General features: G+C 46.9%; 2 protein-coding genes across 2 annotated transcripts in view; both read right to left on the bottom strand.

Moving 5' to 3' along the window:
* cnih3 (cornichon family AMPA receptor auxiliary protein 3) overlaps positions 1–11,644 on the bottom strand; it is a gene marked incomplete at both ends in the record, with an annotated part of 26,556 nt that extends 14,912 nt beyond the window's left edge. The window contains 2 exons of the mRNA XM_079753148.1: positions 4,084–4,152; positions 11,567–11,644. Of these exons, the coding sequence (XP_079609274.1) occupies positions 4,084–4,152; positions 11,567–11,644 (147 nt within the window). The remainder of the gene's footprint in view (positions 1–4,083; positions 4,153–11,566) is intronic.
* A 3,071-nt stretch (positions 11,645–14,715) lies between these two features.
* LOC307088209 (zinc finger protein RFP-like) lies at positions 14,716–16,836 on the bottom strand. Its single transcript, XM_079754026.1, has 2 exons — positions 16,752–16,836; positions 14,716–16,642 (listed from the first exon to the last, which is right to left on the bottom strand). Exon 2 carries the CDS (start codon positions 16,638–16,640, stop codon positions 15,015–15,017), a length of 1,626 nt encoding a protein of 541 aa, XP_079610152.1. The 5' UTR covers positions 16,641–16,642; positions 16,752–16,836; the 3' UTR covers positions 14,716–15,014.
* Between the last annotated feature and the right edge of the window lie 821 nt (positions 16,837–17,657).

Raw genomic sequence — 17,657 nt, 5'->3', positions numbered from 1 at the left:
GACTGGACTCTCCCTTTATTCTCTGATCTGAGGTCACAGACACAGTGAATAGAGCCCAGAGAAGAACTAGCTAGTAGAGTGTAGACATAACTAGTAGAGAGAAGATCTAGCTAGTAGAGAGTAGATCTAGCTATCAGAGAGTAAACCTAACTAGTAGAGAGTAGACCTAACTAGTAGAGAGTAGACTCAGCTAGTAGAGTAGGCCCAGCTAGTAGAGTAGACTTAACTAGTAGAGAGAAGATCTAGCTAGTAGAGAGTAGATCTAGCTAGTAGAGAGTAAACCTTACTAGTAGAGAGTAGTAATGCGCGATATAAACGATATACGATATAACCGATAAAAAATGGCCTACGATAGAGATTTTAATTCTATCGCTCTATCGCGATAATGCATGTTGATGACGCAAAATACAATGTTTAATTTTTGGTTTGGTGCGGTTCCTTTTCACATTGCAATTTTCGCAACAGTGCCAGAATTCGTCAACAAAACTGCATGTGTGCAAAGAACGTTAAATCATTGGACAAAAAGGTCTGGGGCGGGGTAAAGCTTTAAAGAAAAAGGGGATAGGGGGGGAAAGCACCGGTGAAAGTAAACAATCATGGATATCCAGCGTGATATACATTGATCTGCGGACTGGTCCAACTCCTTCTCCCTCATCCTGACTCAGAATGTTTTAAATGCATCGGCATTTTTAAGTTATGTTTTCCAGCATACTTTTTACTTTCTTTTGTCGGACCGTTGGGTGGTGGCTCATAATGGAGCAAAGAGGAGACGGAATGTCTTTTGGATATCAGACCCAAATATCCAAAAGACGTTCCGTCTCCTCTTTGCTCCATGTTGAGCAACGTCTCCGAGACCACCTCTCCGGCTGGGTCAACCTCCTTTTGATCGATAAAAAATATCACGTAATCGACAAAAATCGTAACAATCAATGATCGATCATCAATTAATCATGCCCATCCCTAATTGTCAGTACAGTGTCTGTTCCTTATCTAGAAAGACACCCGTTTTTCCTGTTCTCTGCATCTTGGGTGGCATTTAAGAACCAAGGACTTAAACTAAGTGTAGTGCCTTTTAGAATGGTTTGCACTAAAGGAAAGAAACCCAATGCTAATTGTATTTATCTGCAACATTATGTTGTATGATTACAGTGTTTCACAATAAATGTCCTCGAAATGACATACTATATTTCTCTTTTTTTTAAATACATTTAGCAGTTTGGCTTTCCTTAGGTTCTATGTAACCTGTTCTGAATTTGTTCAGATTTTATATCGTGATATATATCGTTATCGCAAGAGGCTGCAATGTATATCGCAATATGGATTTTAGGCCATATCGCCCATCTCTAGTAGAGAGTAGATCTAGCTAGTAGAGTAGACCCAGCTAGTAGAGTAGACATAACTAGTAGAGCAGACCTAACTAGTAGAGAGAAGACAAAGCTAGCAGAGAGTAGACCTAACTAGTAGAGTATACCTAACTAGTAGAGTAGACCCAGCTAGTAGAGTAGACATAACTAGTAGAGTAGACCTAACTAGTAGAGAGTATACCTAGCTAGTAGAGTAGGTCCAGCTAGTAGAGTAGACTTAACTAGTAGAGTAGACATAACTAGTAGAGAGTATACCTAACTGATAGAGTAAACCTAGCTAGTAGAGTAGGCCCAGCTAGTAGAGTAGACCTTACTAGTAGAGAGTAGGCCCAGCTAGTAGAGTAGACTTAACTAGTAGAGTAGACCTTACTAGTAGAGAGTAGATCTAGCTAGTAGAGAGTAAACCTAACTAGTAGAGAGAAGATCTAACTAGTAGAGAGTAGACCAAGCTAGCAGAGTAAACTAGTGCTGCACGATTTGGTGAAAAAGTCATTTTGCGATTATTGTGGACAATATTGCAATTTGCGATTGCGATATAATAAACAAATGGTGTCATGAGTCTACTTGCTTGGTTATCAAGGAAAATGCACACAGATTGCTCATAATTTTTAAATGTTTATTTCTCAACTCAAACATACAACAAACTAGCATAAAAAAATACAAAAACTAAAAAATGTGTACAGTACTGCTTTCAAAATAACAATATTTTACTAAATTAAATAAATAATAAAAAAATAAGAACTTTTTTTATTAAATCGCAGCCTTTTGCGGTTATACAATCGCAAAGGCTGATATCGTGATTTCGATTCGATTAATCGTGCAGCACTTGAGTAAACCCAGCTAGTAGAGTAGAGCTAATTAGTAGAGTAGACCTAACTAGTAGAGAGTAATACTAGCTTGTAGAGTAGACCTTACTAGTAGGTCTAGACCCAGCTAGTAGAGCCCAGAGAGGCACTGTCATCATGCATTATTGAAGAAGCAACATCCCCATCACCCAGGGGAGAGTTTAAATGGCTGGCTTCCACCCAAAACAACCTCTCAGAGAGGGCGAGAAAAAGAGGGAGTAAAAGGAGGGGGTGAGAAAGAGAGGGAGAGAAAACTTGCTTCTGTTCCCGCTGTGTTGTACAGTCTATCACTGACGTGTCACATCAGCAGCTAGCCATCACTTTAGCAGCTAGCCACCGCATTAGGAGCTAGCCATCACATCAGCAGCTAACGCTCACTTTAGCAGCAAGCCATCACATCAGCAGCTAGCCATCACATCAGCAGCTAGCCATCACTTTAGCACCTAGCCATCACATCAGCAGCTAGCCATTTCTTTAGCAGCTACCCATCACAACAGTAGACCATCACATCAGCAGCGAACCATCACTTTAGCAGCTAGCCATCACTTTAGCAGCTAGCCATCACATTAGTAGCTTGCCATCACCTTAGCAGCTAGGCATCACATCAGCAACTAGCCATCACTTTCGCAGCTAGGTATCACTTTAGCAGCTAATGTTGCGTTCTTGAAGAAAGTAGTCTAATCGGGATCGCTTTGAACTCACTTTATTTGTTAAAGTATTTCGGTATGGTAACTATGAAGCAAAAGGAGGGGAATTGTATGGACACGCGTGTGAGCGACAAACAGCAGGCCTCTCTACCTAACTCCTTAGTATGGACTGCCGGATGTTTCTGATCTCGTTGGCTTCAGGTCCTGCTTAAATACTGAGTAAGCGTAGTCTATATGACGTATTAGTTTCGCCCTCCTCACCTGTCTAAAGGTGCTGCCCTCTATGGCTGGAATAGTTATAGCAGCTCAAAATGTCGGGTCCTGCTTCCTAGTGGCTATGTGTGGTAATTTCGGCCTATGTGTTCGATTCTACTTCCTAGTGGCTATGTATGGTAATTGCGGCCTATGTGTTCGATCCTACTTCCTAGTGGCTATGTGTGGGTAGCTTTATGTGTTTAAAATACGTAACACTAGCCAGCACATTGGAAGTGAGCCGGCACATTAGCAGCTATGCATCACATTACCAGCTAGCTAGCACTTCAGCAGCTAGCCATCACTTTGCAGTTAGCCATCACTTTAGCAGCTATGCATCACATTAGCAGCTAGCCATCACTTTAGCAGCTAGCGGTCACATTAGCAGCTAGCCATCACTTACCACCTAGCCATCACTATAGCAGCTTTGCGTCACATTAGCAGCTAGCGGTCACATTAGCAGCTAGCCATCACATCAGCAGCTATGCATCACATAATCAGCTATGATGACGTTAGCAGTTAGCGGTCACATTGGAAGTGAGCCGGCACATTAGCAGCTACCCATAACTTAACCAGCTATGCATCACTTTAGCAACTACGCATCATATTAGCTGTTAGCGGTCACATTAGCAGCTAAAGGTCACATTAGCAACTAGAGGTCACATTAGCAGATAGTGGTCATATTAGCAGCTAGCGGTCACATTAGCAGCTAGCTGTCACATTTAGCGTGGATGTCACGAATGATAATGTGTGATTTGCAATGTTAGGGATCACAAATTGGACATTTATACTCATGAATATATAATTACTACTCTATTTGACAATGCTACTCTATTTGACAAAACTACTCTATTTGACAATGCAGAGTGTTGGTTCCACTCATCATCCAATCATTCTCGACAGAAGATATCCTATTAAAATCCAGTCAGTGGTTTGTGATGCCGGCACTGCCTGGCTGATAGACTGATTGATTACCGCGTGGAGTGGGTTTCCCTGATCGATCGGCACCTTGAAGTCGGCCTGGAGCTCCTCGAATGCAGTGATCTGGGGAGAGAGAGAGAGAGAGAGAGAGAGAGAGAGAGAGAGAGAGAGAGAGAGAGAGAGAGAGAGAGAGAGAGAGATGGGGGGATAGAAAGTGAGAGAGTGAGAGGGAGGCAAGGGGAGAGAAAGAGAGGGGGGAGAAAGAGAGAGAGTGAGGGAAGGGGAGAGGGGGACATAGAGAGAAAGAGGAGGGGAGAAATAGATGGGGAGAGAATAAGAGGGACAGAGAGTAAGAGGGAGAGAGGGAATGAGGGATTGGGGAGAGAGAGAACGAGAGGGAGAGAGGGGAAGAGAAATTTTATGCAACTGTTATTCTGTGTAACCATCTCAGCGGGATAAGAACGCACAGACAGACAGATACACTGACAAATAAACAAAAGTATATGCGTGGATGTGACAGCGTGTGTGTGTGTCTGTGTGAGTTCTGCGGATGTTGTGACACATTCATATGGAAATAGAAACATTAAAACAACAGCGCTACGCCGAAGCTAACGCTAACTCAATCAGGGCAGCCTCCGTTTGGATGCTAAACTACAAACTCGGTGGCAATTATTCACATCCCGGCTGAATTATTCATGGCGGGTTTAAATCCACTGGAAAATGCCTCTTTTTATCCCACCCGCCCAGCCATGACGATCACTCCCCCTGCCAAGACTTACACGTGCACATGCACACACAAGCACACAAGTGCACACACGGACACACACAAGCACACACGTGCACACACGGGCGCACATGCGCACACATGCACATAAGCATACACACACGCACACCACACTTGGATTTGCTGTCGACAGAATGCATGTCCTCAGCCGTGACGGTCGGCCTGAGAGTGACAACCGAGACAACAGAGCTAAACTAGCCAGACAACAGAGCTAAACTAGCCTGACAACAGAGCTAAACTAGCCTGACAACAGAGCTAAACTAGCCAGACAACAAAGCTAAACTAGCCTGACAACAGAGCTTAACTAGCCTGACAACAGAGCTTAACTAGCCAGACAACAGAGCTAAACTAGCCTGACAACAGAGCTAAACTAGCCTGACAACAGAGCTAAACTAGCTTGACAACAGAGCTAAACTAGCCTGATAACAGAGCTAAACTAGCCTGACAACAGAGCTAAACTAGCCTGACAACAGAGCTAAACTAGCCTGACAACAGAGCTAAACTAGCCTGACAACAGAGCTAAACTAGCCAGACAACAGAGCTAAACTAGTTTGACAACAGAGCTAAACTAGCCTGACAACAGAGCTAAACTAGCCAGACAACAGAGCTAAACTAGCCAGACAACAGAGCTAAACTAGCCAGACAACAGAGCTAAACTAGCCAGACAACAGAGCTAAACTAGTTTGACAACAGAGCTAAACTAGCCAGACAACAGAGCTAAACTAGCCAGACAACAGAGCTAAACTAGCCTGACAACAACAGCGATAAATTAGCCCGACAACAGAGCTAAAGTAGCCAACACTGACAACAGAGCTAAACTAGATGAGAGGAGGAGGTGGAGCTGGAGGAGAGGAGGAGGTGGAGGAGAGAAGGAGGTTGGGTGGAGGAGAGGAGGAGGTTTGAGGAGTGGAGGAGAGGAGGAGAGGAAGAGGTGGGGTGGAGGAGAGGAGGAGAAGGAGCTGGATGAACAGGAGGAGGTGGAGGAGAGGAAGAGGTGGGGTGGAGGAGAGGTGGAGAAGGAGCTGGATGAACAGGAGGAGGTGGAGGAGAGGAGGAGGTGGGGTGGAGGAGAGGAGGAGGTGGGTCGGAGGAGAGGAGGAGAAGGAGCTGGATGAACAGGAGGAGGTGGAGGAGAGAAGGAGGAGAGGAGATGGAGGTGTATGGACAGGGCCAGCCATGTGCTCGCTGGTAGTGCCAGTGGAACAACAGCGTGTGTGACAGGATGATGGATGAGGAGCCACCAGGTTAATGAACACACGGCTCGATACTGATCCGCTCAGGAGCCGCCAACAGCACCCACATTAACCCCACCACCCCCGGCTCACGGAGATGACAGGGTGACCGGGGTGAATGGGTTATTCAGATGGGTGGCTGAATGATTTTCTGCGTGTAGAGTCATCATGCATGCAAAGTCTTGTACTTCTGGTTCAGATGTCCTCTTCCAGGGATGCTGGGACTAGAACCACACTACTGGGACTACAACCACACTGGTGGTGCGCTCCAGCACGACCGTCTGTGTTCTGCGCAGCACGTTGTTTATCCCTCGTTCTGTAGCCCAGGGAGAGCCGGCTCCTGCCTGATAACAGAGGCGTGTTGTCGGTCACGGCCGTGCGCCCAAACCTCCCCTCGTCTCCTCAGCTGTGGCTCCCCGCCTGCAGTCGTGCTGCTTCTATTAATCCAGGGCTGAAAAGGCAGAGAAGCTAAAGCCAAAACAATCCCTCTGGCTGCAGGGGTGTTGTCAACCACTGAGCCATCACAACACATCCGCCTGCCTTTAGCTACCGCTGACGACAACAAGACAAGTTGGCCTCTATGGTTTCTCGAATAAAACTTTATTCCTCCGGTGCAGCTAGTCTCTGATCCCAAAGCAGTTGGATTTAAGGTATCCGTACTGTCCTCAGGGAAGGACGTGGCCATCAGTCCCTCGCTGCCCAGTGCAGTGGTCTCTTCCTCTGAAAACCCTGAATGTCGTTTCCTTCCTCACTATGATCTCTGGCCCATGAAGCCTAGCGTTTGCCGCCCCAGGCCCGGAGTCGTTTGGTTCAGTTCGCTGGACTTCTCGGGTCTTCCTGCAGTGCTTTGATCATCGTTTGGTATTCCTCACCGACTAAGTTCTGTTCCCCTGCTTCCATGACTCATCGTTCTTCCTGCACAGAAGCAGATTCTTCCTCATCTCCGGCCCCGACCTCTTCCTGCATCCTAACCACCTCCTCATCCTCATCATCGGCCCTGCTGTGTGCAGACCGGGGCGGACGTGACAGCTCACTGTAGTTATCTCTTACAGGACTGTATCTGCCATCTCCCTAAGATCCGGCCCTCCGCGTTCCCACACAGCCGACCGAGTGCAGCTTCTGCTCTTCTGAACATCTCTCCTTGGCGTCGCTGATCGTTCCACCGAGGAGAATCGCTGACACTTGCGTTAGACTCACTCGTTAGGAAGCCCGATCTCTATTTGGTGGAAGGGAAACGTATCTCGCTCCACTTGAGATGAGCAGAGGAGTGTTTCCCTCGATTAGCTGGCGGTACGCAGAGCTCATGTTGTGAATCATTATTCAGTGACGGGCGCTGTTGAACCCGTGAACACGCCGTTCTGCAGAAGATCTCACCTGCCGGCCCGGGCTGTGGAGCGCCAGAGGAACCTGACAGGAACGCCGACACCAGCAGAAGCTTCGCCACCTCGTGAAACATCAGACGGCGGAAACGCAGCGCACGCCGAACAGCGACTCCTCAGAGGATTCGCCAGAGAGTGAACCCCTCTGTGATTCATCTCTGCTTCAATCACTGTAGCGGACGCATGTTATTAATATTATATTATTTAATACATTATATATTATATAAATATTACTGTCCAACCCCTACCTACTCCTGAATTACCTGTCTCTGTACTGTCTAACCCCTACCTGCTCCTTAATGACCTGTCTCTGTACTGTCTAACCCCTACCTGATCCTTAATGACCTGTCTCTGTACTGTCTAACCCCTACCTGCTCCTTAATGACCTGTCTCTGTACTGTCTAACCCCTACCTGCTCCTTAATGACCTGTCTCTGTACTGTCTAACCCCTACCTGATCCTTAATGACCTGTCTCTGTACTGTCTAACCCCTACCTGCTCCTTAATGACCTGTCTCTGTACTGTCTAACCCCTACCTGCTCCTTAATGACCTGTCTACTGTCTAACCCCTACCTGCTCCTTAATGACCTGTCTCTGTACTGACTAACCCCTACCTGCTCCTTAATGACCTGTCTCTGCACTGTCTAACCCCTACCTGCTCCTTAATGACCTGTCTCTGCACTGTCTAACCCCTACCTAAATAGCTAATGCCTCTGGGGTCTGAGGTCATCTGCCCTCCCCCATCGTGATTGGCTGAGCTTGACTCACCTGAACCTATAGGCAGAGAGTTGAGGAGGTCAGAGTTCATGCTGGCCGGTGATTAAATAACGCTTTTAAATGGCGAGGTAAATGACAAGTCAAGCGTTGCTTTACGCGTGCGATCGCCCCGCGGGGATCGAGATCCGACTGAAACATCTGGACCAGGTCACCACATCTGGCTCAGCTCACTGGATCTGCAGGAAATCATTTGCTTGATAAACCGACGTTACTCATTCACGATCGTTATGTTAGACTAATTTATGATCATAAGGTTAGTCTAATTTATGATCCTAGCGTTTGACTCATTCATGATCTTAATTTTAGACTTGTTTATGATCTACAGTTAGACTCATTCATGATCCAAACATTAGACTCATTCATGATCGTTTGACTCATTTAAGATGGAAGTGTGAGTCATCCCTCCCACCGCCCAACTCTGTTTGCTGTGTCAGGGGGACAAGCTAATCGCTACGGCTCCTCCTCTCTGTCCCAGAACACGGGCCCCCGGCGGCCGCTGGCTGTGAGGGGATCTCCGCAGTCAGCAGCAGAGTGTAGGGATCAGCTCTCTCCAGGTAGGGCCCCAGGCTGACTTCAAAGGGCTGATGAGCAGCGTTTAACATCAGTACATCTGCTCCTCTCCCTGAAACCACTCTGCCCCAGTGCCCTCTGGGACGGCAGTCGTTAATAGTAGAAGATAATCCAGAGGCAGCCCCAGTGCCTCCTTCTGGCCTCCTCACAGCCACACATCACTGCTCTCATCCAGAGATGCTGATGGATGGTTGTGTGGCTGTGCTTCTGTGTGGATTTGGTAAAAGTCTCTCAGAGAGTGTTTCCTTAAAGAGAATGTCTCGTTAAGGACAGTCTCTCGTTAAGGAGAGTCTCGTTAAGGACAGTCTCTCGTTAAGCAGAGTTTTGTTAAGTACAGAGCCTAGTTAGGGACAGTCTCACTTAGGACAGTCCCTCGTTAAGGACAGTCTCTCGTTAAGGACAGCCTCGTCAAGGACAGTCCCTCGCTAAGGACCCTCTCTGGTTAAGGACAGCATCGTTAATGACGGGTCTGGTTAGGGACTAGGGAGAAAAGATTAAAAGTGTCCTATTCCCGGGCTGAGGAAGCAGTAAACAACACTGAGCTACATTACAGCTAATGGCCTGAACATCACAGCTTGATTGATCACAGCCAATTAGCCACAGAAGGCTATGTTTGTAAAGGTTTACTTAACAAGGTGGAGGCCGTTAATTAGTGCAGTGGGCAGGCTGAGTCGTTAGTATGTAGAAGGTTAGGTTAGGACATTCATACCCCCAATCTATTAATATCTCCTGTTTACTTTGTTTTACAGCATAAACAGTTATTTTACTCTTCAATTGTTATACACTACACACTGACTTACTATACACTGACTGACTACACACTGAAGTACACTACACACTGACTACACACTGACTAACTAAACACTGGAGTATACAATGACTGACTAAACACTGACTGACTACACACTGAAGTACACACTGAAGTACACACTGACTACACACTGACTGACAACACACTGACTACAAACTGAACTAAACAATGACTGACTACACACTGAAGTACACACTGACTGAGTACACACTGACTACACACTGAACTACACACTGACTGACTAAACACTGACTGACTACACACTGAACTACACACTGACTGACTACACACTGACTGACTACACGCTGAACTACACACTGACTGACTACACACTGAACTACACACTGACTGACTACACGCCTGTCAAAAGGCAGGAACCTGTCAACCAATCAGATCTCAGGTTGCCAGGGTGTGTTGTTCTCAAACGAGATGACTGCTGAGGCGGAGGCCTCCCTGTTCTCACTCAGGTCCTCAGGTCTCTGTCAGCGCAGCCTGCTGTCGAGCTACATGCTACGCGCTGCATGCTACGCGCTGCATGCTCAGCGGGTGTGCCTGTCACTCAGCCTGCTGTGTGCTTAATGAGAGCTGAAATCATTATGGGATGGTAATGGGACACACCTCCTCATGGCGGTCAGGGAGATTACCGTTTATTAGATATGATGGATGATGAGGATTTGATCCCTTCTGATTCTAATAAACTGTTACAACTGGTATAATACGTTTTATACTATTAAAGGGTTGTATAGGAAATGTTTATTATATTAAAGAGTAATATAGGATATGTTTTATTCTATTAAAGGGTTAAATATATGTTTTCTATTAAAGGGTTGTATAGGATATGTCTGTTCAATTAAAGGCTTTAGGATATGTTTATTCTATTAAAGGGTTGTACATGACTTGTTTTATTATATTAAAGGCTTAAGGATGCATTGATCTATTAAAGGGTTATGAAGGGGTATATAGGATGTGTTTATTCTAGGAAGAGGTGTATAGGATACCTTAAGGCTTTAGGATGCGTTAATCTATTATGGGGTCTATAGGATCCAAAGTGAATCTGATTGGCCGTTTCACGCTCAGGGTGACCGTCTCCAGAATGACTCCCTGCGGTGACTAATTGGTGCTGATCGCCCATTCCTGGGTGGATCAAATCTATTGTTGATGCTGTGCCCAGGGCGAGAGAGACCTGGCCTGAATCTGTCTCTACAAAAAGAGCGAGATAGAGAGCGAGCGAGAGAGAGAGAGAGAGAGAGAGAGAGAGAGAGAGAGAGAGAGAGAGAGAGAGAGAGAGAGAGAGAGAGAGAGAGAGAGCGAGAGAGCGAGAGAGAGAGCGAGAGAAAGAGAGAGAGCGAGAGAGCGAGAGAAAGAGAGAGCGAGAGAGAGAAAGAGAGAGAGAGAGAGAGATAAAGGGGGAGAGAGAGGGAGAGACCGAGGGACAGGAAGATAGCGAGAGAGCGAGACATTGATCTTTCCTGTCATCAACTTCAACACTTCCGGATCAAGGAGCCGAGTCTGTTTGTTTAGAACCAGGAATCATTAACATATGATCATCAATTATAATAGATGCTCAGATAATACATCAACAGCCGCGCTTGCGCGCGTGTGCGTGCGTGCGTGTGTGTGTGTTTGTGAGAGAGAGAATCACTTGCACAATTGAATGACATTCCTCCGACGAAAAAGGAGATTCAATTAAATCTTCCAAAACATCCATCCCTCCCCGCGGTCATCGGGTCTACCGGGTGTACCGGGTCTACTGGGTCGACCGTGTACCGGGTGTACCGGGTTTACCGGGTCTACCTGTCACGGTGGGCTGCAGACACAACATTACGCACGTGAACCCGTCATGGGGAGAGCTCTCGGCTCGCCGCACATCCCCGCCACTGCCCGGCGTCACTAGCACACAATCCAAAACAACGGGGCGCGGACAGACCCGAGCCAACACAACAACTCACAAACAACAACAACAAGACAACCTATACTGTACTCACGTGCCAGATCGCGAAGAAGATGAGCGAGGCGCACAGCACGAGCGACAGCATGTAACAGAAGGCGGCGAACGTGAACATGGTGGAGAGGGCGAAGGACGGCTGGCTTCCCACGAGCGCCGCGCCGACCAAACACATCGGGGGAGGCGCGCGACGAGGGGCGGGAGAGCGGCGGTCAGGGCGCCGTGGGGAGACGCGGCGCGCGGCGGAGCGGCATCACCACATGGCGCCTCGTCTCCAGATGTGTCTGAGGGCTTCCGCTCGAGCGCAGGGTGGAGGAGATGGGTGGAGGAGGTGATGGGTGAGGGGAGGGATGGCTTCAGCAGCGGGGGTCCCGGGGTGTGTTTAGCTCCATGGAGGAGGAGGAGGAGGAGGAGGAGGAGAAGGAGGAGGAGGACGGAGGAGACGAGGTGCAGGAGCGCGCTAACCGGAGACGCGGAGCCCTCGCGGTAATCCGTCCCGCGACGAGAGGAAGACTGAGGTCGGCTAGCAGTTCGGAGAGGATGAAGATGAGGATGAGGATGAAGAGGCTTTGGTTCTGGAGCCAGAGAGCACGGGGTTTCCTCTCTCAGCCGACCAATCAGCAGCCCGCAAGCGAGAGCGCGAGCAAACCTGGACAGGTGGATTTAAAAGAGCAGCTCAATCTCAAGACGTGTGCGTGTGTGCGCGCGTTTATGTGTGTGTGTGCGTGTGCACGCGCTTGGGTTTGTGTATGTGTGTGTGTGTGTGTGTGTGTGTGTGTGTGTGTGCGTGCGTGCGTGTGTGTGTGTGTGTGTGTGCGTGCGTGCGTGTGTGTGTGTGTGTATGTTTTCACTCGTTCTTTATAAAAACATACGCTCAGTGTAAATTCTTCTTCGTCTTAACAAAATGCCCTCGAAGGCAAACGACGATAACAAGCGACTCCGTGACTGGAGATGAATGACATCATAAGGAACATCCAAACATCCTGAACGTGAATCCGGTTATCTGGATCATCGAGTCAGTAGACCCTTCAGCTGGCGCCTCCGCGTGGATCCTCCGGGTGGTGCCCCTGGCAACCGGCCGCGGGAGGCTGCTGTCTCCTAGCAACGGCGCCTGGCAGCCACGCGGTGCCGGTCGACAGACGGCACCCTTCTCTTCTGTTTCTGCTTGTTGGTCCTAGCATCACACGTTCAGCTCCCCGCGTCCCGGAGAGGCTGGGGGTCCCCTCAAGACCCCTCCCTCTGGGGCTTGGGGTCCTCCTCTAAGACTGTAAGGGTTAGGGGGTCCTGGGGGTTTAGGGGGTCCTGGGGGTTTAGGGGCTCCTGGGGGTTAGGGGGTCCTGGGGGTTTAGGAGGTCCTGGGGGTTTAGGGGGTCCTGAGGGGTTAGGGGGTCCTGGGGGTTTAGGGGGTCCTGGGGGTTTAGGGGGTCCTGGGGGTTAGGGGGTCCTGGGGGTTTAGGAGGTCCTGGGGGTTTAGGGGGTCCTGAGGGGTTAGGGGGTCCTAGAGGGTTAGGGGGTCCTGGGGGTTTAGGGGGTCCTGGGGGTTTCGAAGCTTCACCGGCTTGTAAGCCTGGCGTCAACACACACCTGTAAACATCTGTTTCTGAGTCCAAGCCTCCTTAACCCAGCCTGGTTCTGGTTCTGAACCCAGCCACTTCCTCTCAAATGTCCTCAATATTAAACAGTTCTGTTGGTCCACTACATTTCTTACAATGTTGTGGAAAGCACTGCCGTGATAGGGCTTAATAGAACATCCCACAAATAGCAGTGAAATAACTCATATAATATCAATGAACCCATGAATGAGTTTAAGAAATAATGACGACATCCGGATGACATCACAAATACAGTAAATGTAGGACGAATGAAAAAACGAACCACAGAATCAACGGCTAACATTAGTTTCTCAAAGATAAACTTTGAGTCTTACTCCAAGTTGCTTTCATACAAATTAAAGTAATATTTAATCTGTTATATGTATAAGGCCTGAGTATTATAAACATGATTTAATAATAATGAATCAGGAGATAGCTGCTGCTGTCCAGCAGGGGACACTGTTGTACTAAATACTACTGCTTAAGCAAAGGGTGGCCGATAGTACTTCGGTATCCAAGGTAGGCCTACTCTAGAGGCCACGACTGTCCCGTTATCAACTAATTCAAGGGTGAACTCCGCTAAAATATCGCGTTACAAACCAATTAGGTTTGTAATCTATCTCAACCTCTGGGAAAACAAGGTTCAGTTCGGGGCTCAACAACATCTCAACTTGATTATCTAAGGTGTTTGCCACTGGCCATGGCCTTGCTGTAATACTTGTGTATGAAGGGTTCTTTAAATGGCTGGTTTAACCTGTGAGCACTGATTACTCAATGAGCAACAGGTGTGTCCCTCATCGAGCCCCAGAGTCCAATCAGACTCAGCCAGGTGAGGCTGCTTCAACTAACCATCCTCCACACACACTCCCACGCTGACATGTACTTAACAATATTTGACTAAACAAATCTAAATATGCTTAGCCATGCAGTTTGTGCACACATCATTTTTATGTGATGATAAACACAATCCTGGATGAGCTAGAAATGAGAGCAGACATAGGAGAGAGGAGGAAGAGTAGAGAGAGGAAGGAGAGAGGAGAAACTAAGAGAGGATGGAGAGGAGAGCTGACAAGACAAAGGCACGGTACTCACACATGGGGAGAATCTTTACATGTAGTCACTGTGACCTTTGTGGAAGTGTGTTACTCTTGTTGGGTTGTTGTAAGGTGGCCATTAAAAGCCATTGACTGGCTCATCAGCTACAAACGTGTGCGGTTATTATGGGATTTTAATCTTTCCTTGAATCCCATCATGTGTAAAAGGGTTTTTAGGCAACACAGTTGTTTTGGTTTTAACCCACTGATAAAGTACCTAATATATTGAATACACATTGTACACAGAATGTATCTATTCCACTGAATACATATTGTACACAGAATGTATCTATTCCACTGAATACATATTGTATTGAGAATGTACCTATTCCACTGAATACATATTGTACTGAAAATGTACCTATTCTACTGAATACATATTGTTCTGATAATGTATCTATTTCACTGAATACATATTGTACTGATAATGTACCTATTCAACTGAATACATATTGTACTGATAATGTACCAATTCCACTGAATAAAGGCATATGACTATTTGTTACAATTAATTAAACCGATGTAACAGTACATGATTGACATTGTGTCCGGTGTCATCAATTAACAATATTAAAAAAACATTCAGATAAAAGACATTGAACATTATAGTGTAGTCTTATAGGTTATAATGGGTTATGTAGTACACAGTTTTCGTGGCTTAATGAACTATTCCTTGTTAAATGACAGTAAAAAGTAAGCTATGAATACATTTCCCTCAGTTCTCACATAGTCGGGATTCTAATTCAGGAAACAACATTAGTCGTTTTGGTTGTTTTATTATTTTAATCACCAAACAAAGGTTCTAGTCTGTTTGATTGACAGGTGAGATGATCAGGGGGGCAGAGTTGTTACCTTCATAACCATGGTGACCTGGGTTGAGGATTGGATAGAGAGGCTCAGTGAAGGTGCAGCCAGTAACAGAGTAGATATGAACCCTGGCTTCCACATCAAAGAAGGAGAGCAGACCCTCATCATAATCAACAAACAGCCCCACCTTCTGGATCTCAGGTCTCAGAGGGAGAGAGACATCAGGGTCATCTCTAAATACCAACCCATTGTTGTTGTAGAGAAGAGTCCAGTAACCCATCTCAGGGGTCCACGTAGTCCAACCTTTTCTGTTGATGGACTCTCTGGCCACTCCTAAAGACCATATAGTCTTGTCTTTAACCTGGACCTCAAAGTAAAATCTCCCTGAGGAGAAGCTCTGCCTCGGGAGAACAAATGTACACAGTGTAAATCTCTTAGGGTTGTCCTGGACTCTCTTCTTTACTCCTCCATCATGTACCTGTTTCCCATCCTCAGACAGGATGAGCTTGGGATGAGCTGTATCAGGATCCAGAGTCACATCTACTTCATACTGCTGGACCCTCTTCAGTTCAGCATCACGCAGCTTCTTCATCTCCATGTTTAGTGTCTCCTCCAGCTGATCCAGGGATCTCCTCAAGGTCCCTACGTATGACGGAGGACGAACCTCCACCCTCGTCCAGTCCCTGGTGGGTGGAGGATCCTTCAGGGATCTGAAGGTCTGGAGGAAGTGGAGGTGGTCTTTAGTGTGTGAGAGCTGCTTTACCTCTGAGTTTCTGTTGATCAGATCTTCTATTTCCTGCTCCAGCCCTTTGATGAGGTCTTCAGCTTGTTTCTCTGCGGATTTCAGTTTCTCTTTAACCATTTGGTTGAAATCATCCTGGCACTTTTCAATGCAGCACATCAGAGCAGTGAGGACCTGCACACCATCGGCTATCTCTTCGTCCGCATCTGCTTTGATGCGTTTAACTGTGTCTTTAATCTCCTGAATATTTCTTTGTCTCTCCTGGATCAACTGTTTAACTTCAGCCTCTATCTTCCCCAGCTGGGCTGTCTTCACTTCATATTCCTCCTTTAGAGGTATAACAGGATGTGACTTGTGCTCCGTCTCTGTGCAGAACTGACACACACACACCTCTTCAGTCTGGCAGAAGAGCTCCAGAAGTCGGTTGTGTTTCTTACACATCCTGTCTTCCAGACGGTCCATAGGCTCGACCAGCCGATGTTTCTTCAGGCCTGCAACTCTCTGATGTGGCTCCAGGTGGGTTTGGCAGTAAGGGATAAGACACACTAGGCAGGACTTCACAGCCTTCAGCTGGGTTCCAGTACAGACGTCACAGGAAACTTCTGCTGGTTCAACACAAGGCTGCTCTTTTACTCGTACGGACGTTCCAAACCGATCAACCATCTCTAAAATTAGGATATTGACCCGTAAATCAGGTCTTGTGTTGAAAAGCTCGTCGCAAACGGGACATTTGTACTTGACTTGTTCATCCCAGAACTTAGTAATACAGGTTCTGCAGAAGTTGTGTCCACATGGTGTGGAAACTGGGCTGCTGAACACATCCAGACAGATGGAACATGAAAAGTTCTCTTCAGACCAGGAGGTGTTAGCAGAGGCCATTCCTAGACACAGACGACGAGGTTTATGCATTGAGCAATCCCGTTATTTTTTTTAATTCCATAACGGAAATAGTGGTTTTAACTTCTTTCAATGTTGTGCTTCTTTACTCACCTTGATGTTGTTTCTGTCCGTCAGCGTATTTCAAAATGCGTTTTATTTTTCTGCTGACCGAGAGAACTGCTTCCAGGTCGGTTGCTTTGGTTTATCTTGACCTTAGTTTCGTTTCGTCCACATGACGTCCTCTCCCCTCCTCCCCTAACGCCTGGCTCCTCCCCTAACCCCTGGCTCCGCCCCCACGACACATGGCTACTGCATTCATGCACTGTGTTGCTCTCCTCAAATGCGTTGATGTGTGTTCTCTTCATTCTGGAGTTAAAAGAGAGCCGGTGCAAAACAAGAGACATTGTGGTGATTTGCGACTGTAACTGGGATCCATCGGTGTTGATCGACCCGTGTTTCTGCTGCTTCCCCGAATACTTTTTATCCAATCCGGATCCGATTTTCAACAAACAAAGACAGAGAGCAAAAAGCTGTTTGTTGGCGCTACGCTGCTGTAGGAGCTCTCCCCGATGTGCACGCGCACAATCACATGAAAGAAGAAGGAGTTAATGAATAACTCATTGTCTCGTCCAGGGCCGGCGATTGCTAATATTTGCAATAGAGCTCGGAAGTCCGCCCCTTTCGGCAGACCCCCATGGGAAAATTCCGGAATTTTCCGGAAAATTAGAATGGGGTTTCAATGGAGAGAAAGTAATTATTTTCTGGTACAAGTCTTTATAGGCCCTGGATTACACATATATTATTGTTATTATTGTGGATTTAAATTATAATTTTTCATGCAAAGAAAACAAAATAATTTCGCGAGGAATTCTGATAATGTTAGGTTTTGTGTGAGGCCGCTTTGTGAACTACAGCCCCTCGCTGCTCCCGACGTAAATGATATACGTCACCACCACTCTTGTACAGACATGGCGATCTCTCTGCTCCACTTCACCGCTCTTTTCCAAGGGGAGGATA

Source organism: Pollachius pollachius, assembly GCF_949987615.1.
Source record: "Pollachius pollachius genome assembly, chromosome: 16".
Lineage (NCBI taxonomy): Eukaryota > Metazoa > Chordata > Actinopteri > Gadiformes > Gadidae > Pollachius > Pollachius pollachius.
This window is presented reverse-complemented; position numbering and strand designations above follow the sequence as displayed.